Source organism: Tubulanus polymorphus, chromosome 5 (assembly GCF_964204645.1).
Source record: "Tubulanus polymorphus chromosome 5, tnTubPoly1.2, whole genome shotgun sequence".
In the NCBI taxonomy this organism is placed as follows: domain Eukaryota; kingdom Metazoa; phylum Nemertea; class Palaeonemertea; order Tubulaniformes; family Tubulanidae; genus Tubulanus; species Tubulanus polymorphus.
Window position 1 is genome coordinate 24,261,347 of NC_134029.1, and position 26,923 is coordinate 24,288,269.

The 26,923-nt window shown below is 37.7% G+C and overlaps 6 protein-coding genes across 6 annotated transcripts; 3 read left to right on the forward strand and 3 right to left on the reverse strand.

Moving 5' to 3' along the window:
* Window positions 1–919: 919 nt before the first annotated feature.
* On the reverse strand, window positions 920–1,771 carry LOC141906353 (uncharacterized). The gene has a single exon (XM_074795600.1). It carries the CDS (start codon window positions 1,769–1,771, stop codon window positions 920–922), a length of 852 nt encoding a protein of 283 aa, XP_074651701.1.
* Window positions 1,772–4,063: 2,292 nt separating this feature from the next.
* LOC141906354 (somatostatin receptor type 2-like) lies at window positions 4,064–4,495 on the reverse strand. Its single transcript, XM_074795601.1, has one exon. The coding sequence runs from the start codon at window positions 4,493–4,495 to the stop codon at window positions 4,064–4,066; it is 432 nt and encodes a 143-aa protein (XP_074651702.1).
* Window positions 4,496–14,633: 10,138 nt separating this feature from the next.
* On the reverse strand, window positions 14,634–17,097 carry LOC141906355 (uncharacterized). The gene is made up of 5 exons (XM_074795603.1): window positions 15,937–17,097; window positions 15,718–15,845; window positions 15,401–15,552; window positions 15,142–15,227; window positions 14,634–14,861 (listed from the first exon to the last, which is right to left on the reverse strand). The coding sequence occupies exons 1-5, from the start codon at window positions 17,095–17,097 to the stop codon at window positions 14,634–14,636; spliced, it is 1,755 nt and encodes a 584-aa protein (XP_074651704.1).
* Window positions 17,098–20,317: 3,220 nt separating this feature from the next.
* LOC141906356 (uncharacterized) lies at window positions 20,318–21,768 on the forward strand. The gene is made up of 3 exons (XM_074795604.1): window positions 20,318–20,867; window positions 21,007–21,178; window positions 21,453–21,768. Exons 1-3 carry the CDS (start codon window positions 20,318–20,320, stop codon window positions 21,766–21,768), a joined length of 1,038 nt encoding a protein of 345 aa, XP_074651705.1.
* Window positions 21,769–22,008: 240 nt separating this feature from the next.
* LOC141906357 (uncharacterized) lies at window positions 22,009–23,767 on the forward strand. Its single transcript, XM_074795605.1, has 4 exons — window positions 22,009–22,372; window positions 22,462–23,136; window positions 23,214–23,382; window positions 23,455–23,767. The coding sequence occupies exons 1-4, from the start codon at window positions 22,009–22,011 to the stop codon at window positions 23,765–23,767; spliced, it is 1,521 nt and encodes a 506-aa protein (XP_074651706.1).
* Window positions 23,768–24,486: 719 nt separating this feature from the next.
* On the forward strand, window positions 24,487–26,695 carry LOC141906358 (uncharacterized). The gene is made up of 4 exons (XM_074795606.1): window positions 24,487–25,042; window positions 25,124–25,828; window positions 25,920–26,091; window positions 26,386–26,695. Exons 1-4 carry the CDS (start codon window positions 24,487–24,489, stop codon window positions 26,693–26,695), a joined length of 1,743 nt encoding a protein of 580 aa, XP_074651707.1.
* Window positions 26,696–26,923: the final 228 nt, after the last annotated feature.

The following is a 26,923-nucleotide window of genomic DNA, read 5'->3' on the forward strand; positions in this document are numbered from 1 at the left end:
GGAATAGCAAGCAATTTTAACGAATTCAATTCCAGTCGGCCTGCTGTCCTCAATGGCAGTCTCAGCATATTTTTCAGAGAACATATTTTCCCAATATAACTCACTGGAAATATATTCTTTATAACGCCAAATTATCTATAACAGTAACATTATAAAATACTTTTACTGTAAGTGCCGCCGCGCAAGTGAACAGGGCCCGCCATAATCAGGTCCTGTAGATATCTGATTGGTAGAAATGTTGTTCTTCGAATTTAGGACTTGCTATAGAACGATGACACAGTGAAACCATTTGCTGCAGAGAATCACAGTGGGTACTGTTAGTGAATAAAGAGTCACTACGTCGGACTGGTCACCAGTCACCACACCTGGCTGGTCCCCAGTCACTGCTTTTGACGAGACAAACTGACAAACTGAGTGTTCCATTATGGCTCGATTGTCTAGTGGTTAGCGTGCTCTGCCAGTAATCTTGAGACCCGGGTTTCGAACGTTGGTTTAGGGTTATTTTTGAGCTGACCGTGTAAAGACGATTTTTTTTCGGCTACAGGTGCCTTAGAACTGTTATAAAGTAAACTTTGGTTCTTCATTATTTTTCTGGGTCTTTTGAATCGGATTTACACATATTGTAGTTTCTGTTTCTGTAATTATTGCACTGGCGATGTTGAATGGTTCTTATTTGAATATCGGTGGGTCTGACCAAGCCAGGGGTTACTTTCTTATCCGGGATCCTCGAGACTCATTCAGTTTCTCATATAGACTACTGGTGGGCTTAGAAGGTTGGGGTGACGTTTATTTCAAAAAGAAGGCGGTAAATGATATGTTCTGATTGAGCTCTCATTGGGGGAAGTTCAGAGCTTGTTGGGTCTGCAAAATCTAAATAAACAAACAACAACAAAAAATACAAAAAAAGACGCAAAAAATTTCACGAGGATGATTTTGAACATAAAATGTGGGTTGCAGATTTCCTGAAATGTTTACTAGCGATCATATAGATTACGCAATTGATCGCTGAATCAAACGGAGTCAAGTTATCCAACACTTCGAACAGGTATTTAATGGCGACTGTGCGTTTGATTTTGAAGAAAGACGTGTGAATTCTAGAAATAGTAGTCGGTAATTCGCAGAATAGATAAATAAATGTAGCTATGATCACTAACTGGGTCGCTTTATTATTAGCGCTTCCCTCAGCTTTCTCCGATGTTGAAAGCATCACTTTACGATTTTTGCCAGTCTGGTAAACAGAATACAGTAAAGTCGTGTTTGCGAGTACAAGAATACCGGCGGGAGTATTCACAGTTACTACCAGGTATATCCACGTATTAATGTCCTCGTAATAATCGTCTTTTTCGAACATTTTGTAAGTAGGATACGAAGGTGGGGCTCCTGGGCAGCGGTAATCGAGAATCTCTCCAACATAACGCGTCACGTATATAAGCGCCGATACGACGACAATCACTAGTGCACAAATATTCACGAATTTTTTATCGATGACTCGACGAGACCAAAGCGGAAACAGAATGTGTAGACACCTGATAAATGCTGTCAGAACTACCGCCCAGTTACGAATAGTTACCGTCGATTTGTAGGACGCCATACGGAGCCAATTCCATATTGGAAACACCGCGTTATCCCCGCGTGAATAAACTTCATTTCCGTATAAAGCCTGATAGATTATACGGCGAAATGGTCCATCGAGAAATATATTCATCAAATAGATAATATCAGATAGAGAAACTAGAACTAATAGATAGATAGCTTGTCCGCTTTCTGGCATCCTACGAAACACAAATACACTGAAGATGTTTAGAACAACACCTATGATACACATTGGACAGATTACGAATAACAATACATTACTTCTGAATTTCTGATTTATTTGACAAACAAACTCTTCTTCTTGAGTATCGTTTGGCTGAAACATGGCTGCACTTTACACTTAGCGGAGACGGTTTTAAAACATGACTCGATGTTATTGGAGGCAATTGTAACTGCCACTAATGTCAGAACGGCGAAAGTGGTGCAATACGCATCTTCGTGCCCAAACTTACCAAGTCCAAACTGATAAAGTTTACCAGCGTCAGTGTGCGGTTGGAATGAAATGGAAGAAAACTGCTGAAATCTGAACGAATTATGTCTATCATTATCTGACGGACAAATCAATTCCATCCACAATTATCTGTCATCAAGAGAAACTTTCAATCGAATGAGATATTATCGATTCTAGTTAAAATGACAAGATAACTATTCATCCAACTATCGAAAATATATATAATTGTGAAAAAGTATCACAAAATATGTCGCCAGTTTTGAAATCGGTTCTCGTTGAAGTCAATTTTTTATCGATTCCCACAATGTTGAACAGATACTTATGTATTTATAATGGCATGGTTTCAGTTAGCTCCATCCTCGCATGCCATAGTCAGTTTACCATATGGCTCACGCGATGAGAAGAGGTGGTCAATCAACCTGGTGTCGAGAGATTGTACTTTGTAGGTTAACTAGTCTTATTCAAGGCACGAGCTTTCGCATAGTGCATAGTAACTTCATCAGGTAGATCATTTACCTGAAGTTACTATATGCACTTAAAGTAGCGAAAGCTCATGCCTTGAATTAAACTAGTTTACGGTACCAGATAAAGTACAATTTGTCTACGCCAAACTGTACTTTTCAGCCATACAATTCACATGTAAGAGTCTTAGCTGATCAGCTCTGAACTTTCGCATGCCATAGTCAGTTACCAAAAAAAGAGTCAGAGGTCAGTGGAAAGCCAATATCCGTGGAAATCTGAAGCGAATGTTAAGTATATAACTATGTATACTATTCGATAGAATCTAAATGGATCCATTAGCTATAATATCCACACCATTTAACATCCGTGGTTTATATAAGATATCAGAGACACAGCAGATCTCCTTACTGGAAACATTTCAATGCAGAGATGCATTAGCGCACAACGATAAACGATAATAAATTTACTTTATTGAACATAATTATTTTACGATGCGTATCATCGGGTTAATAGATGAATTTAGATACAGATCGAGACACAGATATGTTAGTTAATTCCATAGTCTTATTCCATAAGACACTTCCATATATTCATTGGCATTGGAAATTATTGGAACAATTTGATAAGTGGAATAGCAAGCAATTTTAACGAATTCAATTCCAGTCGGCCTGCTGTCCTCAATGGCAGTCTCAGCATATTTTCCAGAGAACATATTTGCCCAATATAAATCAATGGAAATATATTCTTTATAACGCCAAATTATCTATAACAGTTACATTATAAAATACTTTTACTGTAGTACAAAACTATAGTGCCGCCGCGCAAGTGAACAGGGCCCGCCATAATCAGGTCCTGTAGATATCTAATTGGTAGAAATGTTGTTCTTCGAATTTAGTACTTGCTATAGAACGATGACACAGTGAAACCATTTGCTGCAGAGAATCACAGTGGATACTGTTAGTGAATAAAGAGTCACTACGTCGGACTGGTCACCAGTCACCACACCTGGCTGGTCCCCAGTCACTGCTTTTGACCAGACAAACTGACAAACTGAGTCTTCCATTATGGCTCGATTGTCTAGTGGTTAGCGTGCTCTGCCAGTAATCTTGAGACCCGGGTTCGAACGTTGGTTTGGGGTTATTTTTGAGCTGACCGTGTAAAGACGATTTTTTTCGGCTACAGGTGCCTTCGAACTGTTATAAAGTAAACTTTGGTTCTTCATTATTTTTCTGGGTCTTTTGAATCGGATTTACACATATTGTAGTTTCTGTTTCTGTAATTATTGCACTGGCGATGTTGAATGGTTCTTATTTGAATATCGGTGGGTCTGACCAAGCCAGGGGTTACTTTCTTATCCGGGATCCTCGAGACTCATTCAGTTTCTCATATAGACTACTGGTGGGCTTAGAAGGTTGGGGTGACGTTTATTTCAAAAAGAAGGCGGTAAATGATATGTTCTGATTGAGCTCTCATTGGGGGAAGTTCAGAGCTTGTTGGGTCTGCAAAATCTAAATACACAAACAACAACAAAAAATACAAAAAAAGACGCAACAAATTTCACGAGGATGATTTTGAACATAAAATGTGGGTTGCAGTTTTCCTGAAATGTTTACTAGCGATCATATAGATTACGCAATTGATCGCTGAATCAAACGGAGTCAAGTTATCCAACACTTCGAACAGGTATTTAATGGCGACTGTGCGTTTGATTTTGAAGAAAGACGTGTGAATTCTAGAAATAATAGTCGGTAATTCGCAGAATAGATAAATAAATGTAGCTATGATCACTAACTGGGTCGCTTTATTATTAGCGCTTCCCTCAGCTTTCTCCGATGTTGAAAGCATCGCTTTTCGATTTTTGCCAGTCTGGTAAACAGAATACAGTAAAGTCGTGTTTGCGAGTACAAGAATACCGGCGGGAGAATTCACAGTTACTACCAGGTATATCCACGTATTAATGTCCTCGTAATAATCGTCTTTTTCGAACATTTTGTAAGTAGGATATGAGGGTGGGGCTCCTGGGCAGCGGTAATCAAGAATCTCTCCAACATAACGCGTCACGTATATAAGCGCCGATACGACGACAATCACTAGTGCACAAATATTCACGAATTTTTTATCGATGACTCGACGAGACCAAAGCGGAAACAGAATGTGTAGACACCTGATAAATGCTGTCAGAACTACCGCCCAGTTACGAATAGTTACCGTCGATTTGTAGGACGCCATACGGAGCCAATTCCATATTGGAAACACTGCGTAATCCTTGCGTAAATAAACTTCATCTCCGTATAAAGCCTGATAGATTATACGGCGAAATGGTCCATCGAGAAATATATTCATCAAATAGATAATATCAGATAGAGAAACTAGAACTAATAAATAAATAGCTTGTCCGCTTTCTGGCATCCTACGAAACACAAATACACTGAAGATGTTTAGAACAACACCTATGATACACATTGGACAGATTACGAATAACAATACATTACTTCTGAATTTCTGATTTATTTGACAAACAAACTCTTCTTCTTGAGTATCGTTTGGCTGAAACATGGCTGCACTTTACACTTAGCGGAGACGGTTTTAAAACATGACTCGATGTTATTGGAGGCAATTGTAACTGCCACTAATGTCAGAACGGCGAAAGTGGTGCAATACGCATCTTCGTGCCCAAACTTACCAAGTCCAAACTGATAAAGTTTACCAGCGTCAGTGTGCGGTTGGAATGAAATGGAAGAAAACTGCTGAAATCTGAACGAATTATGTCTATCATTATCTGACGGACAAATCAATTCCATCCACAATTATCTGTCATCAAGAGAAATATTCAATCGAATGAGATATTATCGATTCTAGTTAAAATGACAAGATAACTATTCATCCAACTATCGAAAATATATATAATTGTGAAAAAGTATCACAAAATATGTCGCCACAGTTTTGAAATCGATTCTCGTTGAAGTCAATTATTTCCTCGATTCCCACAATGTTGAACAGATACTTATTGTATTTATAATGGGTTTCAAGTTAGCCCAGCCCTCGCATGCAGGGGGTGGTCAATCAACCTGGTGTCGAATCAGTTGAGACAGATTGTACTGAGAAGGTTAACTAGTCTTATTCAAGAGTGCATAGTAACTTCACCAGCTAGCTCATTTACCTGAAGCTACTATATGCACTTATAGTAGCGAAAGCTCGTGCCTTGAATTAAACTAGTTAACCAATAAAGTACAATTTGTCTACGCCAAACTGTACTTTTCAGCCATACAATTTACATGTAAGAGTCTTAGCTGATCAGCTCTGAACTTTCGCATGCCATAGTCAGTTACCAAAAAAAGAGTCAGAGGTCAGAGGAAAGCCAATATCCGTGGAAATCTGAAGCGAATGTTAAGTATATAACTATGTATACTATTCGATAGAATCTAAATGGATCCATTAGCTATAATATCTACACCATTTAACATCCGTGGTTTATATAAGATATCAGAGACACAGCAGATCTCCTTACTGGAAACATTTCAATGCAGAGATGCATTAGCGGAAATGTAGGTTTATATACATACGAATTCTGAGTTAATGATTACAGTAAAAAACGTAAGTCGTGAGATACCACGGAGTTAGAGAGAGACGCGCAGGTTGAGAGGACCATTCTACATATCAGTCTATTTAGCATCTCAGCCAGAGAAGCCGCTTATTGTAAAGTGTAGCCATGTTTCCGTCAAACGTCACTCAGGAAGAAAAGTTTGTTTGTCTAATAAATGAGAAATTTAGAAGTAATGTATTGTTATTCGTAATCTGTCCAATGTGTATCATAGGTGTTGTTCTAAACATCTTCAGTGTATTTGTATTTCGTAGGATGCCAGAAAGCGGACAAGCTATTTATCTATTAGTTCTAGTTTCTCTATCTGATATTATCTATTTGATGAATATATTTCTCGATGGACCATTTCGCCGTATAATCTATCAGGCTTTATACGGAGATGAAGTTTATTTACGCAAGGATTACGCGGTGTTTCCAATATGGAATTGGCTCCGTATGGCGTCCTACAAATCGACGGTAACTATTCGTAACTGGGCGGTAGTTCTGACAGCATTTATCAGGTGTCTACACATTCTGTTTCCGCTTTGGTCTCGTCGAGTCATCGATAAAAAATTCGTGAATATTTGTGCACTAGTGATTGTCGTCGTATCGGCGCTTATATACGTGACGCGTTATGTTGGAGAGATTCTCGATTACCGCTGCCCAGGAGCCCCACCTTCGTATCCTACTTACAAAGTTTTCAAGAAGAACAGCTTCATTAACTCGATTAATACGTGGATATACCTGGTAGTAACTGTGAATACTCCCGCCGGTATTCTTGTACTCGCAAACACGACTTTACTGTATTCTGTTTACCGGACTGGCAAAAATCGAAAAATGATGCTTTCCACATCTGATGGTAGCGCTAATAATAAAGCGACCCAGTTAGTGATCATAGCTACATTTATTTATCTATTCTGCGAATTACCAACTATTATTTCTAGAATATTTTATATTTTCATTAAGTTTGAACTTACAATAGTCGTTAAATACCTGTTCGAAGTGTTGGATAACTTGACTCCGTTTGATTCAGCGATCAATTGCGTAATCTATATGATCGCTAGTAAACATTTCAGGAAAACTGCAACCGCCATTTTATGTTCAAAACCATCCTCGTTATTGTTTTCTCGGAGTCCTCTAGTTCCGGTAGATGTCGTTGATGTCGTCAAGCAAAGAAACGCACAACGATAAACGATAATTGATATTTGATAAGCGATAAATAAGCGGTAAGCGATAAAACGTCCTGGAGACAATGAAAGAACAATCCCGAATTTTCAAATAAAATCAATTTCTTCTTTCATCCTCGATTTTTTATTCAAAAATATTCTAATTTCGTAAGCAGGAAATTTATACGATTATACAATTTATTGTTTTGACTGACTATGATTATTATGTAACAACTATCGAGGTTTGTTACAATCTCTGTATTTATTTGTATTTGATCGATATTTTCACTTTGTTTCTATCTTCATCCAATCCAGAGACATGAACGAAATACAAGGATTCAATTGGAAAAGAATTGGGGCAATAATCCAACAATAGGACCCCAGCTGGTACCAAAAAAACATAGCACCTGAAAACTGTAAAAAGGCTAATCAAATCAAATTATTCTGGTACTGGGTCTTTTTTTCTCACAGGAAATGTTATAATGATGGACTTAAATCACCTAGGAATAAAACCCCCGTCCACCCACTCGTTGTTTCATTGTGAAATTCTCGTGTACAGAACATACATTCAGTAGGGCCACTACCTTCATCACATAATATCAACGTGACCTATTGTCGTACAGGCCACAAACTGGTTTGTACCAGAACAATCAAAATCCGACGTATTTGGTCAATCTATAGATCGCGTATGAGTGGTCTGTGTAAGGTTTGTTTGCCGTCTCGATCTGATCATGATCTCACAGACTGTGGTCACATAAAATGATAAAACCACATTACAGGAGGTGCCACGACCACAATTTTTTTGAAGTTCACACCGCCCTGTTTGATCCTAAGAAATTGGATTTGTTTTTGAAATCTTCGATTGGTTTTTGAATCTTAGGTTTTGAAATTCGGTATATTCTATTTTATTTCTTTAGTACAACCACAAAAAGACAAACAATGAAATAAAATCTCATACTAAAAATAAAGTGATTTTACTCGCAGTTTCATTGTGAAATTCTCGTGTACAGAACATACATTCAGTAGGGCCACTACCTTCCTCGCATAATATCAACGTGACCTATTGTCGTACAGGCCACAAACTGGTTTGTACCAGAACAATCAAAATCCGGCGTATTTGGTCAATCTATAGATCGCGTATGAGTGGTCTGTGTAAGGTTTGTTTGCCGTCTCGATCTGAAAACGATCTCACAGACTGTGGTCACATAAGATGATAAAACCACATTAAAGGAGGTGCCACGACCACAATTCGGGTTTAAACACATTTTGAGAATAACAACTATTTTACCGTCAAACCATTTCGATCAACTGGAATTTAGTTGTCAAAATGGACTTACAGAATCGTTTAAGTAATATCACAGGAATCTTTTTTGTGTGTTTCCATGCCATAAATCATTAAAGGAGTGAGAACTAGAGTATATCAGTACAGGTATATTCGATATTGGTCACGTAGATTTGTTTCCACACCTCAATTGTCAACACAGAGACACGACTTCATTCATAAAATAAGAATTCTGGGTCGTGTATAGCAATGTGTATGAATTCAAATATAAAAACTGCTGTGAATTTCAATATGAAGCTTTGGTTTATTTTAGATTGATTTTTAGTAACTCTCAAAGCGACTCATGTAGCGGGTAATTTCAACAGAGCGTGTGAAATGTTGCGATGCTGATTATATAGTGTTCTGAGAATGAAGCATTTTGAAATGGTGGTTCCATTGGTTCAGTAACACATAATTTGAGGGAAGCAGTCACTACACAGATTGTCGCGTCAAACAGTTCTGTTCTTGTCATGGATAATTTAACCACTATCATCACCACAACTCGTAGAATATACCGCACTGCTGTGAAGAGACCGGATTATATCATAGCTTTCGGAAGATTCACCGACTTCATTTATAAATATAACAAAACATTCAAGTACGTTTTCTTACTTCCGCCGGGAAGTGTGTTTAACTTTCTGACAATAATTTTACTGATAAAGTGTCGCAGATATCAGTCAGTTCGTTACACGTTCCCCTATCTCATAACTCTCGCGTTTTCGGATCAACTTGTCGTCTTGTTTCAGTTAGAGCAATTCCCTTGGTATTTGAAAGACTTGGTAGTTTATCATCTAGGATTTTATAAAGAATGTGACGTAAGTTATCTGACATTCGCTAAACACAGTACACTATGTCCATCACTTTACTATTTCTATTACTATTTCCGCTATCTGCCCAGACGATTGTTTCCTTCGTGTATATTTTCAAATCTGTTTTATGACCAGTCAATATCTGTATCAAACTACATAGTTGTAGTGATTGCTAGCGAGAGATTTGTTTCTATTCGTTTTCCTTTCTTTCACATGAAACATTTCACCGTCACTCGGCGTAAAATTGCAGTAGGTTTTGTCATCTTCTGGGCGTATTTTATGAACTTGGATTCAGCAATCACATACAAGGTTTATCTCAGCAAAAATCGTAGATACAATGAAACATATGACAGCTTTGGGTGTGGAGATCTATTCCAATATATGCCTGTATTCCAACCCTCACAAATAAAAGCTGTAAAAACGGTTCTACAAGAAATATTTCCTTCTTTAATGATTATAATATTATCAGTGTTAACTGCTTCATTACGCAATAAGAGATCTGAGCTGAGAGCGAAGAGAACAGATCGTCATCAATCTTCAGCCAGTAAAACTCTTCTTGTTGTAGTTATTGTGTATGTTTTACTAGTTTTTCCGCAAGCTGCAGCTAAATGTATGTATCACATGATATTCGCCATTCGACCAGTGCTTTATAGAAATCATGGTATAGATATCGGTTCCAGTTCATTTCCACATTTTAAATTCTTTCTCAATACTTTATGGTTCGAGTTAGAAAGATCCCTACTAACATTCCGAGAATTTGTGTTTTGCATTAATTTTTTCATTTATATCGGAACATTGAAAGTTTTTAGGAATCAATTCATTAAATTATTTACTTATTGATTTTGTTGTAAAACGAAATAAACTTGAAACAGAATCTGATGAGTAGATATTCCCCTTAGAGCCCTGATATCGTCTGAAATATTGATTTGTCAAACCTATGGACTCCGGTTGCCAAAGACAGCGGGCTAAATATTCCTCATGAGGATCTATCTTATGTTATTATTAATTTTGGGATCCCACAAAGTTTCTGAATCTACAAGTGAAAAATCAATTTGAACGATTTATACTAAAAGTTGAAGATACGGAATATTTTCGCGAGTTTTTAAAGGATTGGGATAAAGTTAGTTATGAGAGTTTGAAAACAGTTGAGTGCAACAATAACTAGATACTGGTAATATAACATTTTTCTCCAAGGAGTTCTGTGCTTATCAAGATTGACTCTGTTTGATCCAACGATCAATTGCGTAATCTATATGATCGCTAGTAAACATTTCAGGAAAACTGCAACCGCCATTTTATGTTCAAAATCATCCTCGTTATTGTTTTCTCGGAGTCCTCATAATTCCGGTAGATGTCGTTGATGTCGTCAAGCAAAGAAACGCACAACGATAAACAATAATTGATATTTGATAAGCGATAAATAAGCGGTAAGCGATAAAACGTCCTGGAGACAATGAAAGAAAAATCCCGAATTTTCAAATACAATTAATTACTTCTTTCATCCTCGATTTTTTATTCAAAAATATTCAGATTTCTTAAGCACGAAATTTATACGATAATACAATTTATTGTTTTGACTGACTATGATTATTATGTAACAACTATCGAGGTTTGTTACAATCTCTGTATTTGTATTTGATCGATATTTACACTTTGTTTCTATCTTCATCCAATCCAGAGACATGAATGAAATAAAGGGATTTAATTGGAAAATTTGATTCTTTTTTTCTCACAGGAAATGTAATAATAATGGCCATGAATAACCTAGGAATAAAACCCCGTCCACCCGCCCGGTGTTTCATTTTGAAATTCTCGTGTACAGAACATACATTCAGTAGGGCCACTACCTTCCTCACATAATATCAACGTGACCTATTGTCGTACAGGCCACAAACTGGTTTGTACCAGAACAATCAAAATCCGACGTATTTGGTCAATCTATAGATTGCGTATGAGTGGTCTGTGTAAGGTTTGTTTGCCGTCTCGATCTGATCATGATCTGACAGACTGTGGTCACATAAAATGATATAACCACATTACAGGAGGTGCCACGACCACAATTTTGGGTTTAAACACATTTTGTTTGTGAGAATTACAACTATTTTACCGTCAAACCATTTCGATCAACTGGAATTTAGTTGTTAAAATGGATTTACAGAACAGTTTAAGTAATATCACAGGAATCTTTCTTTGTGTTTTTCCATGCCATATATCATTAAAGGAGTGAGAACTAGAGTATATCAGTACAGGTATATTCGATATTGGTCACGTAGATTTGTTTCCACACCTCAATTGTCATCACAGAGACACGACTTCATTCATAAAATAAGAATTCTGGGTCGTGTATAGCAATGTGTATAAATTCAAATATAAAAACTGCTGTGAATTTCAATATGAAGCTTTGGTTTATTTTAGATTGATTTTTAGTTACTCTCAAAGCGACTCATGTAACGGGTAATTTCAACAGAGCATGTGAAATGTTGCGATGCTGATTATATAGTGTTCTGTGAACGAAGCATTTTGAAATGGTGGTTCTGCAGTAATCCACAATGTGAAGGAAGCAGTCACTACACAGATTGTCGTGTCAAATAGTTCTGTTTTTGTCATGGATAATTTCACTGCTATCATCACCACAACTCGTAGAATATACTGGACTGCTGTGAAGAGACCGGATTATATCATAGCTTTCAGAAAATTCACCGACTTCATTTATAAATATAACAGAATAATCAGATATGTGTTCTTACTTCCGCCGGGAAGTGTGTTTAACTTTCTGACAATGATTTTACTGATAAAGTGTCGCAGATATCAGTCGGTTCGTTACACGTTCCCCTATCTCATAACTCTCGCGTTTTCAGATCAACTTGTCGTGCTGTTTGAGTTGATGAGATTCCCACAGAATTTGAAAAAGTTTGTAACTTCTCGTCTGGGATTTTATAGAGAATGTCGCACTTCTTTTCTGACATTCGCTAAACACAGTAAACTATGTCCATCACTTTACTATTTCTATTACTATTTCCACTATCTGCCCAGACGATTGTTTCCTTCGTGTATATTTTCAAACCTATTTTACAACCAGGCAATATCTGTATCAAACTACACAGTTATAGTGATTGCTATCGAGAGATTTGTTTCTATTCGTTTTCCTTTCTTTCACATGAAACATTTCACCGTCACTCGGCGTAAAATTGCAGTAGGTTTTGTCATCTTCTGGGCGTATTTTATGAACTTGGATTCAGCAATCATTCGCAATCGTATTAACTTCCACAAAATTCGTAGATACAATGAAACATATGACCATTTAACATGTGATCAGACAATGAGATATCCAAATGTTTGGTTAAGAGAATCATTGACTGCTGGAAAAACATTTTTACAAGATATATTTCCTTCTGTAATGATTGTAATATTATCAGTGTTAACTGCTTCATTACGCAATAAGAGATCTGAGCTGAGAGCGAAGAGAACAGATCGTCATCAATCTTCAGCCAGTAAAACTCTTCTTGTTGTAGTTATTATGTATGTTTTACTAGTTTTTCCACACGCTGCAGTTAAATGCATCTACAACTTAATGTTCGTCATTCGACAAGTGCTTTATAGAAATCATGGAATTATTATCGGTTCCAGTTCATTTCCACATTTTACATTCTTTCTCAATACTTTATGGTTCCAGTTAGAAAGATTCCTACTAACATTACGTCAATTTGTGTTCGGCGTAAATTTTTTTATATACATCGGAACATTGAAAGTTTTCAGGCATCAATTCATTAAATTATTTACTGATTGTTTTTGTTGTAAAATGAAACCGAAAAGACAACAGAATCAAATGAATCACGAATCAGGTCAAATTCAAAAAAATTAACGATACCTGAATCCAATCTGCTGTTTCCCAACTATTAGTCTCTTTGTTCCAATTTCTAAGCTGCATTATAACTGGAGTGATGATATACCTGGGATCAAGAGGTAAAGCCCGGCGTTTCCGCAACTGACCTTTTTGTAAAAAAAGATTAACTTTCAAGACTATTGGGAAAGTGGAACTATAATTGATAAAGTGGCCAGCAAAGTATAACACAAACCTATTTGAATCAATTTGACGTTTATTATTATAAGCAGTTTACCGGGTTTTCTGACCACTGATGATGGAATAAAAATGACGAGATTTTTATCATCTTTGAATGATATTATCATATCCTGCCACCCGGTCGTTATTTTCTTGTTCTGAATGCGATCAGTTACTGATACCAGATGAAAGTCGTAATCCTGTTCTGACGGTTGTACCAGTCGACCGGTACTCGCTAGCGCGCTGTTTGTCGTATATTTTCCAATCAAGTCGAACGATCCTTGAAATTTCCGTTGATGTCGTCAAGCGAAGAAACGCACAACGATAAGCGATGAACGATAAAACGTCCTGGAGACAATGAAAGAAAAATCCCGAATTTTCACATTAAATCAATTTCTTCTTTCTTCCTAGACATTTTATTCAAATATATTTAGATTTCATAAGCACGAAATTTATACGATTCATATTATACAATTTATTGTTTTGACTGACTGATTATCATGTAACAACTATCGTGGTTTGTTTCAATCTCTGCACCATTCATCTATGCAATAGAAATCAAATCAAATCGGTTCAGGCTCTGCATTTTTTTCTCACACAAAATAAATTTGCTATTTGTGAAATGTAATAATTGTAGTAAAATATAGTAAATGATCAATATTATAAGGACTTTATTATATCACAAAGGAAAAAAACCCGTCCACCCGCCCGGTGTTTCATTGTGAAATTCTCGTGTACAGAACATACATTCAGTAGGGCCACTACCTTCCTCACATAACAATAACGTCACCTATTGTCGTACAGGCCACAAACTGGTTTGTACCAGAACAATCAAAATCCGACGTATTTGGTCAATCTATAGATCGCGTATGTGTGGTCTGTGTAAGGTTTGTTTGCCGTCTCGATCTGATCATGATCTCACAGACTGTGGTCACATAAAATGATAAAACCACATTACAGGAGGTGCCACGACCACAATTTTGGATTTAAACACATTTTGAGAATAACAACTATTTTACCGTCAAAACGTTTCGATCAAGTGGAATTTAGTTGTCAAAATGTACTTACAGAACAGTTTTAGTAATATCACATGAATCTATTCAGATTTCAAAGCACGAAATCTATACGATTATACAATTTATTGTTTCGACTGATATAAGTGAAGAAACACAGTAGTATGATGCATGACGATTACGATGGAATAATATTAGTTTTGATTAGTTGAAGACGTGTTTTTTCACGAGTTGCTCTTGGTTGTTTGAACTGGTTACTGTTAGCGATCGGGTTTAATTTCAGGTGTAGAAGTTTCAATTGATTGAATGTTCCAGGTTTTAATTGATACACTCTCATCCGACTGATAGAACCGTTCTCCCTCAGTGATCGGTACGCCACGAATTTACTCGTCAAACTTTCGTCGAACTGCGGAAGAAAAATGCGGTTAGAAAATCATAGATTCTAAACTAAATTTACGAGAAGGAATCGGATATTGTAAGAGTTTTCTCAGGCGTGTCGAACTCAGCTCTCCCGTACCATACTCCCGACATTAGGTGGCGTTTGTCAATCAGTGATGGGGACCCATCGTTACATAACAACAACAACAAAATCAGGAAACTTCGACTTTTTATCATGTCAGTTATTGCGTTTGCCAACCAATATAGCGTGAGATCGAATGAGACAGTTATGACCGGAAATTGATTACCTTCATTTTTTGCTCAGTTGTCAATACAGAGGTTCCTTGTATTTCGATAAACAACACGTAAAACCTGATCTTATCATCATTATTGTCTGTTCGTAAAAAAAAGAAAAATGTGCTTGCATACATAAACTAACAACCTCTCAAATTAGAAAACTGTATTTTTGTAGAATAAATGAAAATTTGTAGAATAATTAAGAAATATCTTTTCTTTAGACTTTTGCCTTTTCTAAGGACCAAATCTTATCGTCTCTTTTATACTTACCCTCACCGGTAATCGCTTGCCAGTGCGTGTTTTCAGTAGCCGTATAATTGACCAATTCGACGTCAGATAATTCGTCTATAGCGCCCTCTATCGCTGATTGAAATACTGTCTCTGGTACTTTCTCCCATAATACATTCAGTAGATCACCCGCTCTAAAAAAGAGATCAAGAGAGATCACGTGATCAGTGCTTCACTAAATTGATCGGATCCAAATTGGCAATCTGGAAAATGCGAGACTTTTCCAAATAAAAGACAACAAGATTCACCGCGTGATTTTAACGGTACGAAGTAATGAGGAGTTCGCTGTTGATATTTACCTGCCCTGCATGAGTAGAATAGGTAACTGATTCCAGTAACCAGTCACTCTAACCTGATCACCAGTTCTATATCTATAGATGCCAAACAATCCACTGCTTACTAATTCATATTCTTCATCTTCTACGAGCTAGAACGGAAAATTGAGATTATCAATTCAATCAAAAATACATTAAAAACCTGAATATATTTACATAATCATTCGAATTACCGATACGCACCTGATGAGCGAGCACTGTGATTGGTTCAGGCTTGTCACGTTCATCACGTGGTATGAATTCGAAGAATTGTAGCGATAACATCGGAACGTAATGACCAGATGGAACCTCGGGTATTTTAACTCCATGAAACCCTTCCGTTGCGCCATAGCACACCGACTCCATGGCCACAGAGTCGTTCAAATACTTGGTTTTTGTTACTGATGACAAGTATGTAAAAGCACCGCTTGTAACTTGACTGACCATTTGCAACCCGGGCCAAACACGACTGAGCAATTTATCAAACCCTTTACTAAACTCCGCTCGAAGGATGTCAGCTCGCAGCGGGTCCGGCCAAAGGTCACGGACGATTTGACGACGAATATCGGGTTCAATGTCAAGGTTATCGGTCAGAGCGCCCGTTTCGATATCGTCACAGATTTCCGACCAGCGCGTCTCGATCGTTTTCAGAAAGCTGACGAGAACAGTCGGGTATGAGCCTTGTATGAATTGTAGTTCAGATTCTTGAAGCGCAACACGAGCCAGGATATACATCAGTACCGATTCCTCCAGCGGGTGTCCGCGAATACATTCTGGTTTTATCGTAAACGGCTGTTCACCGATCAACATCAAGATACCACCGATCTGTTTCCCAAAACGGTTTAATTTCGGTTTGCTCCCAACTTGAACATCTAATAATTTCCGTAGTTGAATTCTCGCTGTAATGCCGTGTTGATATTCGATGTATCTGTCCATATATCTGAAGTAGATCATGTTCTTGTGCCAGGCATCCTTACTGTAGGCTAGATACTTATTGAGACCAGTGGTACCCGACGCCGTGCCATACATGGCAGCTTTACCCGAGACGACCAGGTCCCCGGCGTCAGTTTCCATCATTCTATCGATCAAAGCCCTGTAATCCTCGTACGTAGACAGCGGCACCTGGCGTCGATATTGCTCAACGTTACTTATTTCTGCGAATTTATATTTACGACCATATTCGGTATTTCGAGCTTCGTTAACGAGATTTAGCAGAAACTGTTGCTGCTGTTTGGCGACGTCTGAAGATTGACGAATGAACTCCTGATATTTCCACCTCCCGATGGTCAGTATACGGATGACGAATATGTACTGTAAGATCAGACTCGTCCACGAGTGAGACTCGCTTGGATCACGACTCCTCATATCACGTATTATAGCAGTTATCAGCATAAGCGTGGAGCAAACAATACCTGAATTAAAGATATATAGAGTTGATGTAATCCAATTAAACCAAATTTCAACCGAAAAGGATTTCATTGAAGTATTTATATACAAAGAATTGACACCTATTGACCCACTAACATCGTGGTAACCCCCCAAAATACTAAAATAAAGCGAAACTGATTCATACGAATACTCTTACGGGTTGAAGGTGTTCCAACCCGCGGGAGTAGTTAGTTACCTGTAGAAATGTTAGTCAAGTTCCATCCTGAGTGACAAACATTGTTCACTAACCAGTAAAATACAGCAATACTGGTCAAAAGAAACACGTTCCCTAAGATATACAACTTCATCTTCATCCCAGACATCTCTATAGTTTCAGTGCTAGATTAGTGGAATACACCCTAAAATCGTTTACAGCCTTGGCTATGTGGCACCTGGGAATTTACAAAACAACCTGCTGTCTATGAAAATTTTATTACCATTTGCATTGCTAAATTAGGATAATGTTATCAAAAACGGAAAGCGAATGAACGACCCATTTTCCGAGTCACGTATTTCATATATTGATCGCCTTTTAACGGAAACAGGTTTTTACAATGTTAAACTGAATTCACTTTTAACGGAAACAGGTTTTTACAATGTTAAACTGAATTCACTTTTAACGGAAACAGGTTTTTACAATGTTAAACTGAATTCACTTTTAACGGAAACAGGTTTTTACAATGTTAAACTGAATTCACTTTTAACGGAAACAGGTTTTTACAATGTTAAACTGAATTCTCTTTTAACGGAAACAGGTTTTTACAATGTTAAACTGAATTCACTTTTAACGGAAACAGGTTTTTACAATGTTAAACTGAATTCACTTTAACTATCGAAAACGCGCATTTCTAAAACGCGTTTACAAATCTGAATGATACAGTCACAACAACACTATCACTAAACTCAAATTGGAGTAGCCATTTATCAGCTACAGCACAGATGTTACCCTAATTTTTCGTGACTTTTTAAGGTAGGCCTTCATTTGATTTCATAATTGAGTGTCTCATGATTATGATTTCTATGTCCCTGTTACACTATAATTTCTACATCTTTCAGATGTGCGAAAATGTATGAATGAATTCAAAATTTTTCAAGATTTCCATTTCAGGTGGATACCAATTTACCTTCGTGATATGCACAATTTAAGAGTCGATTCACCAGCTGTTTTATACAAGGCATTCATGAATGGTCATCATCACACTGCAAGTCGTACTGGGAAACCGTTTACAGCTGTGTCTACAGATATACCATCAGAACAAACACTGAACAGGGGTGCAAAATCAAATGGGGGTTTGATAGGAAAATGAGGAGACCGTGTTGGAAGGTAAATTTTGATTGTGTGTGAAGGCATTTCGAGTAGGCCTATGACATGAATTTGTATTGTTTATCTTATGTTTCTCAGTATGAGACTAAAATCTAATTGACATACCAATTGAAAGATTTATATTGATGGAACATAACAGGACATGACATGATCTGTGTTTATGATCAAAGGCTTTATCGGTTTCTCTATTTGTTGATTTAATTATATTTTATCACCTTTTAAGTGAATGCAGTGAAGAGGTATAGGGCATTAAATTATCAAAAATTATGTCAAAACCAAGATAGAAACATTTAAAACTGATGAAAATATATTCAAAGTTTGATTATTTAAGAATTTTATTTCTTCTCAATTTTAACGTTTCTACATCTGGTATGAATTCAAATTTAGACCTAAATAATAATTCAACAGATTCGACAGAAAATAAGGATTGAAAATAACTGGTGACTCTTTCTTGGCGGTTAGCATCTATGACCTTGACAATAGTTCTCGCAGTATTCAAAACACGAATCAGGGAATGGACTTAAAGAACATCCCCCATCTTGAGTGCATTTCATAAAACACTCGTCGCATTTGCCTCTCTTCGTCACAACCGCCATTCCATCTGTCATATCAACCATCATTACAAGTGTACCAATTAACAATATCAATGATAATATCTGAAAAATATACATACAATTCAAAAGTCAACAAAAATCGATTCGCGACTGGCGGCCCGAAATAATTTCTCTACCAGACAAATCCAACCATGACTTAAACATTCGTGAAATTTAAACCAGAGCCCCGGATGATTAAAGTAATTTACATGTGAACTGTTAAACACAAGACCTGTGAAACGCCGAATTATTTGACCTACCTTTTTCGACATTTTTCAGATCGACCAGAGTTTAGTTTGCTCTCAAAACTAATGAACCTACGAGGAAACCGAACCTTTATTTCATATCTACACGTGCTGTTCGCACGATTAGCGTGCATTTTTGTGTGATAAAGTTTTTTTTAATCATGATTAATCATGATTAATCACAGTTGTATAAATATCTATATCAGTATTTTCAAATAGAAATCTACTGTTAGGGTTTATTTGACAAGTTGTAGAAATGAACTTATGGATTTGTGGCGGTTGATTTTTTAATTCTTGAAGGTAGTTCTGATGAGACTTGTCATATCTGTTATGTCTGTGCGTACTTTAGCCTTAACTCGAAGCGGATAAAATGAAAAAGGAAATTAGCGGAATTAGATGACAACGAATGATGTTGGTAACAATGGTGACGGGTGGTTACGAATTCTGGAATTCATATCGAAAGGTCACCACACATTCTACGCAACTTTCGCTTCTCGCGAGGACAACTTGTAAACTGTGGATGGTCTCGAGGAAATCATGGCCATCCTGAAGTTCCTCCTAATCGTTGCCGTTGTCTTCGTGACATTCAATATGATTTCGTCGAGTGAAATGCCACCGACTGAACCAGAAAGTCGTTCTATCGAGAAACCGAAGGGTTATTATGCCAGTGAACCAGAAAGTGAATCAACGCCTGAACCAGAAGGCGAAGGTACTCCGGAACCATTTAAAGAACGACTGCCTTCAGATGCCCAGATTTTAGTACCCCCTATCATACTAGTTGTAGCTATAGGCATTGGTATGTATAATCTATTTAGAACTCTGTTTTATATTGGTGGAACATAAGAAACAAAGGTTTCTTATGTTTACAACTACGCTGTGTAGTAGTAAACATAAAAAACGTTGGATGTATTCTCAAGATTTATTCATGTTTTTCTCTAGCATTATTCCTTTTATCGTCATTGAACCAAAAACATGTTTGCTGTAAAAAGAAACCAATGGAAGAAGGTGGATTGAGGACGGACAGTATCGTCGTGTCTGAGGAGGGAAAAAGATACGAAGAGACTGTGTTAAACGATTTTGATTTAGAAGTTATGAATTCCTTGAAGACTTTCTACAACACGCCGCATGAATTACTAAGAATCGCGATACCGGCGCTTATATCCCTCGCTCTGTGTCCGTTGACATTATACCTCCATCCCGTATTGGTGAAGGTTTTCTGGCCACCGTCTGAGTTTCCCGAATTACCAAATATCAACGATGCCATTGGCTGTTTCCTCATGCCGGCCGGTCTGGTTTACGCTACTTCGTTCGGTTTCGCTTTTCAATCGGCTTTGAACAAACAATATGAAATATATAACCGAATTACCTCCGAACTGTCTCTGATAGATCAAATCGTAACCCTCACAACGAAATTAGCCGTTTCCAGTAAAGAGGTCGGACTCGATATACTGAAAGCGGCGAAAGCTGAAGCCATATTTATGGTTCTACAAATTACTGATAACGAACCAGAAGATTTCAAACACAAACCAGTAGAAAATATCAAAGGTAACCAATAATATCGACGCTTCTTATATTTCTGAAGCTAATAAACTTTTTAAAAGATTGCACGTTCATTTCAGGAATAGTTTTTTTTTCAAGACTAGCAGCCTTTTATGCCTTAGGCCTTAACATCTATTTTTTTCAGTTGAGATCTGGTCGGTCATCGATAAACTGAAAACTCTGACTCCGATACATGACAATTTCGATGAAGTTGTCAATCGAATTCTCGTTGAGAAAATTACAACGCACATCATGCAATTAAACAGCATCTGTTCAGACCGGATGGGCGCTTGGCACATGCGCATACCGCCGTTAAAGTAAGAAGAAACATTAAAAACAGCAAACTGTTTTTGATCGTTAAATAGGGATTGACCCTGTTATTTATCTAATTGGTAGATTTCGTTTGATTTTGGTTTTGAATTCGTGTCTCTTCCCAACCCACCACACCTGCCGGGAGCGAAACGGGGGTTAGATATTGAAATCGGAAATCGAAGTCGTGATCGGCGGTTGAATTTACAGAATTTCTATTTTTTTGGGGTCTGCCAGACTTAAGGAAAAATCATAACTTTTTATTTTTTTATTTTTTTTTAGGTGGATGTTTCTAGAAACTCTTGGTTTCTTCAGCTTTTTCGGAGTTTTGTTGCTGACCACGGAATCATACATTCTTGAACTGTCAATGTGCATCATCACTGTGTTCAGTATCTCACTACTTTGTTACGTTGTGTCCGACTTTGATTCGCCGTTCAGCGGATTTTTCCGCGTAGATTTGGGCGTGCTCGATGACGTCATCACCCGTATCGACGAGATGTACAAACTGAAGTCACGTGGTGATGAGACGATCTGGTACTATCCGGCGAAGAAAAAACCTGAAAGTCTCTTCACAAGATGCATATCTAAATTCAAATAAATCAGTGACAATTCTTGTTGTTATTTACGAAAAGCCATTATTAGCAAATTACCTTTAACATGGAAAGATTGATTGCAAATTTGTGGATATTAAAAGCAGTTTCGATGAGTTATTTGTTCTTGTGTTGTTTTTATTATTTATTGACGGATTTGAGGTTAGCCAAGTGTTGAATATTATTGTTCCGAATGACCATTTGTTGTCTGAAAAGAATGAATTTTCTGAGAAATCATGTTGGTAACAATGGTGACGGGTGGTTACAAATTCTGGAATTCCGAAAGGTCACCACACATTCTACACAGTTCAACTCTCGTTAATTGTGCAATTGTGAGGGATATCGAGGAAATCATGGCCATCCTGAAGTTCCTCCTAATCGTTGCCGTTGTCTTCGTGACATTCAATATGATTTCGTCGAGTGAAATGCCACCGACTGAACCAGAAAGTCGTTCTATCGAGAAACCGAAGAGTTATTATGCCAGTGAACCAGAAAGTGAATCAACGCCTGAACCAGAAGGCGAAAGTACTCCGGAACCATATGCAGAACAACGACCTGCAGATTACCAAATATTAGTTCCACCTATCCTATTGATGGTAGTTATAGGCATTGGTATGTATAATTTTCTGTTAATCGATACTGTCAGTATAAGTGGGCCTATATAGGCGGCTAATAGGCTGTATTTTCGAACATTTTTCTAGCACTATTCATTCTATCGTCATCGAATCATAAACGTGTCTACTGTAAAAAGAAGTCAATCGAAGACAACGATGAGATCGCAACGCCAATAGAAATGGTTTATTCGAAAAAAGATTCGTTGGAGGGGGAAACTGATGGTGGATTGAGGACGGGCAGTATCGTCGTGTCTGAGGAGGGGAAACGGTACGAAGAGACTGCGTTAAACGATTTTGATTTAGAGGTTATTAATTCCTTGAAGACCTTTTACAATGTGCCTTCGGAATTGTTAAGAATCGCTTTACCGGCGCTTATATCCCTCGCTTTATGTCCTATTACTTTGTATCTTTACCCCCCGTTGGTGAGGATTTTCTGGCCACCGTCAGACTTCACGCGAATCCCGGACATCAACGACGCTATCAATTGCTTCCTGGCACCGGCCGGTCTGGTTTACGCTACTTCGTTCGGTTTCGCTTTTCAATCGGCTTTGAACAAACAACACGAGATATACAACCGAATCACCTCCGAACTGTCTCTGATAGATCACATTGCGACCCTGGCATCGAAACTAGCAGTACCCACGAAGCAAGCAGGACTCGATATACTGAAAGCGGTGAAAGCTGAAGCCATATTTATGGTTCTACAAATTACTGATAACGAACCAGAAGATTTCAAACATAAACCCGAGGAAGATATCAAAGGTAAGTATCCTATTTAGATTCCTATTACACGTTTTCACTCTGGTCTTTATCACTGAAATATTTTGATTTTTTTCCAGTTAAGATTTGGTCAATTATCGACGTTTTGAAAACATTGAAGCCGGAAAATGGTTTTGATGAAGCTGTCAATAGAGTTCTCGTTCAGGATATTATTACAAATATCATGGTATTAAACAGCATCTGTTCAGATCGGATGGGCGCTTGGCACAGGCGCATTCCACCGTTAAAGTATGTATAAATTTCAATCGTCTAAAGGCAATTTTTCTTAGAAAATTCTAATCTAAAAAACCATGTTTTCAGGTGGATGTTCCTGGAAGCTCTTGGCTTCTTCAGTTATTTCGGAGTTCTGTTGCTGACCACAAAATCGTACATTCTAGAACTGGTGATGTGCGTCATCACTGTGTTCAGTATCTCACTACTCTGTTACGTTGTGTCCGACTTTGATTCGCCGTTCAGCGGATTTTTCCGCGTAGATTTGGGCGTGCTCGATGACGTCATCACCCGTATCGACGAGATGTACAAACTGAAGTGTCGTGACGACGAAACGATCTGGTACTATCCGGCGAAGAAAAAGCCCGAACGTTTCTTCACTAAATGTCTCTCCAAGTTCTAATAACCATATATTTCACACCGGATTACGTTTCCTAAAATAAACGACGCAAACAAGATGTTTTTTTTTAACGAGGGAGTACCACAGGGATATATTGTAAGGGTGGCCTAATGCATGTCTTATCGGTTCGAATATTATACATAACTATTTCTATTATACATTAACTAAATCGATCTAATAAAACAAATTTGATTTAAAATTTGAAAATAATTTATCTTTTATTTATTTTAATAAGACAGAAGTGAAGAGACACAGAGTAAGTCTCAACACAAAACATTCGTGCTTATTTTACATATCAAATGTTCAAATAACAATGTCGTGTGGCGAATGCAAGAATGGGGCAGGGAATGGCTCAAAGGAGTTATAATTCATTACTGGGAACATGGACGTATAAACTAGTTTAGTTGATACGTCCATACTGGAAGTCAGTGTGCCAGTATCGTGATGTATTGTATTTCTGGTTATTAGTGAGCGACAATGGATGCAAACAGTGACAGCAGGTTCAGAACTGTCTTCTCACATTCAACACTTGTAATTAATAAATTCCCAAAGACAAAGAAACGAATGATTATTGATGATAATCTGGACTTCATGTTATTGACTGGTCATTACTGTAGACAGCACTAGTGAGTTCAGTTTGTAAGTGATGATATCTTAGCTCTCCGCTGAAAATGGCCATCTTGAAGTTACTATTCGTTTTAGTATTGTTCACTGAATTTAATATGATTTCTACGAGTACCTCAGCTCCGGAAAGTGAATCACCGGCAGAACCAGAAAGTGAATCAGCAACTGAACCAGAAAGTGAATCAGCAGCTGAACCAGAAAGTGAATCAACAACTGAACCAGAAAGTGAATCAACAACTGAACCAGAAAGTGAATCAGCAACTGAACCAGAAAGTGAATCAACAACTGAACCAGAAAGTGAATCACCTTCTGAGCCGGAAAGTGAATCAGCAGCTGAACCGGAAAGTGAATCACCGTCTGAACCAGAAAGTGAACCAACAACTGAACCAGAAAGTGAATCAGCAACTGAACCAGAAAGTGAATCAGCAACTGAACCAGAAAGTGAATCAGCAACTGAACCAGAAAGTGAATCAGCAACTGAACCAGAAAGTGAATCAGCAACTGAACCAGAAAGTGAATCAGCAACTGAACCAGAAAGTGAATCACCGTCTGAACCAGAAAGTGAATCAACTCCTGAGGTTTATGCGGAGCAAAGACCTTCTGATTTCCAGATACTAGCGCCTCCTGTGATGTTGATGTTGGTTATTTGTATTGGTAAGTTACTCTTATTTTACTTGAGAGAATTCCTTGTAATCCAGTTCTTCAACTTCCTTTCTCTTTTCTTTTGATTACTAGCATTATACATTCTATCGTTATGCAACCAAAAAACAACTTGCTGTAAAAACAAAGAAGCTGAAGTCATAAACTGCAATCAAGTTTCGCCGATAGAAACAGTTCACTCGGAACAGTACCATGTAAATTCCAAATCGTTCCTGCGAGAAAACGTCGACTGCGGCGCCGGTAAAATGAAGGCGCACAGCATCACAGTTCAGACTGAAGAGACATCACAAACACACGGAGTATTGAGTCATTTTGATTTAGAGGTTATTGAATCCTTACAAACATTCTATAACGGTCCTTCTGAATTGTTAAGAATCGCTTTACCGGCGCTTATATCCCTCGCTCTATGTCCTATTACTTTGTATCTTTACCCCCCGTTGGTAAGGATTTTCTGGCCACCGTCTAAATTTCCCCAAGTACCGAACATCAACGATGCTATCGGTTGCTTCCTGGCACCAGCCGGTCTGGTTTACGCGACATCCTTCGGTTTCGCTTTTCAATCGGCTTTGAGCAAGCAACATGAAATATATACCCGAATTACCTCCGAACTGTCTCTGATAGATCAAATCGTAACATTGACAACTAAACTGGCAGTTCCGAGTAAAGAGGTCGGACTCGATATACTGAAAGCGGTGAAAGCTGAAGCCATATTTATGGTTCTTCAAATTACTGATAACGAACCAGAAAACTTCAAACATAAACCCGAGGAAGATGTCAAAGGTAAAGAAAGGGAGATATGTAAATCTATTTTTTCCCTTTTTAACGAATTACGAAGGTAGGGTCTAAAAATGCGATGCATTCTAATTTTCAGTTAAGATCTGGTCGGTCATTGACAATCTGAAAAAGTTGAAACCAAACAAAGATAATTTTGACGAGGTCGTCAATCGAATTCTAGTCGAGGAAATAATTGGTCACATAATGGAACTAAACAGTATCTGTTCAGATCGGATGGGCGCTTGGCACACACGCATTCCACCGTTAAAGTATGTATCTCGTTTTTAAGAATTATGTCATAACTTACCAATGTCTCCAATATATATTCATTGAACAAAAGTCTTTGAATCGAAAGACAAAAAAACTTTGATGGTATAATATGATAGTTTATTATCTAATTAAAAGTCAACAACCGCAACTAAGTCAACTGGTGATAACTTCATGGTCACCGTCACCTTTTTCGATATAGTATTCACTTTCTACTAGTTAAACCATAATATAAAACGATTTGTAAAAGTTAATAAACACATTCTCTTAGTTAGAACTTTGTTCTCTTTTCATAGGTGGATGTTTCTGGAAACTCTTGGCTTCTTCAGTTTTTTCGGAGTTTTGTTGCTGACCACAAAATCGTACATTCTAGAACTGGTGATGTGCGTCATCACTGTGTTCAGTATCTCACTACTCTGTTACGTTGTGTCCGACTTTGATTCGCCGTTCAGCGGATTTTTCCGCGTAGACCTAACCGTACTCGATGACGTCATCACCCGTATCGACGAGATGTACAAACTGAAGTCACGTGACGACGAAACGATCTGGTACTATCCGGCGAAGAAAAAAACAAAAAATTTCTTCAAAAAATATCTCTTCGAATAGCATGGTTATTTTTTCACAATACTGGACATTCTTTCTACGGCAGAAATCCACCTCATTGAGATATGTTGTGTCTTTTTCACGTTATGAACCGGTTTTTGGTTTTCTGGTAACTGCCTGCTTTCCCAAATCTCTAAAAGCGAGTGTATTCATCTTAACTGCGATATAGGTTACAAATAAAAATCCATCTGCTCTCTGGCTTTTTATCATCGTTTTACTCCGACTTCGTGA

Coding starts and splice junctions, on each gene's coding strand:
- LOC141906353 (XM_074795600.1), bottom strand. CDS start 1,771: ATGCCAGAAAGCGGACAAGCTATCTATCTATTAGTTCTAGTTTCTCTA.
- LOC141906354 (XM_074795601.1), bottom strand. CDS start 4,495: ATGTTCGAAAAAGACGATTATTACGAGGACATTAATACGTGGATATAC.
- LOC141906358 (XM_074795606.1), top strand. CDS start 24,487: ATGATTTCTACGAGTACCTCAGCTCCGGAAAGTGAATCACCGGCAGAA. Junction 25,829..25,919: donor ACCCGAGGAAGATGTCAAAG/GTAAAGAAAGGG, acceptor TCTAATTTTCAG/TTAAGATCTGGTCGGTCATT. Junction 26,092..26,385: donor ACACGCATTCCACCGTTAAA/GTATGTATCTCG, acceptor CTCTTTTCATAG/GTGGATGTTTCTGGAAACTC.
- LOC141906357 (XM_074795605.1), top strand. CDS start 22,009: ATGGTGACGGGTGGTTACAAATTCTGGAATTCCGAAAGGTCACCACAC. Junction 22,373..22,461: donor GATGGTAGTTATAGGCATTG/GTATGTATAATT, acceptor ACATTTTTCTAG/CACTATTCATTCTATCGTCA. Junction 23,137..23,213: donor ACCCGAGGAAGATATCAAAG/GTAAGTATCCTA, acceptor ATTTTTTTCCAG/TTAAGATTTGGTCAATTATC.
- LOC141906356 (XM_074795604.1), top strand. CDS start 20,318: ATGGAAGAAGGTGGATTGAGGACGGACAGTATCGTCGTGTCTGAGGAG. Junction 20,868..21,006: donor ACCAGTAGAAAATATCAAAG/GTAACCAATAAT, acceptor TATTTTTTTCAG/TTGAGATCTGGTCGGTCATC. Junction 21,179..21,452: donor ATGCGCATACCGCCGTTAAA/GTAAGAAGAAAC, acceptor ATTTTTTTTTAG/GTGGATGTTTCTAGAAACTC.
- LOC141906355 (XM_074795603.1), bottom strand. CDS start 17,097: ATGAGGAGTCGTGATCCAAGCGAGTCTCACTCGTGGACGAGTCTGATC. Junction 15,846..15,936: donor TCACAGTGCTCGCTCATCAG/GTGCGTATCGGT, acceptor TTTCCGTTCTAG/CTCGTAGAAGATGAAGAATA. Junction 15,553..15,717: donor ATTCTACTCATGCAGGGCAG/GTAAATATCAAC, acceptor TCTCTTTTTTAG/AGCGGGTGATCTACTGAATG.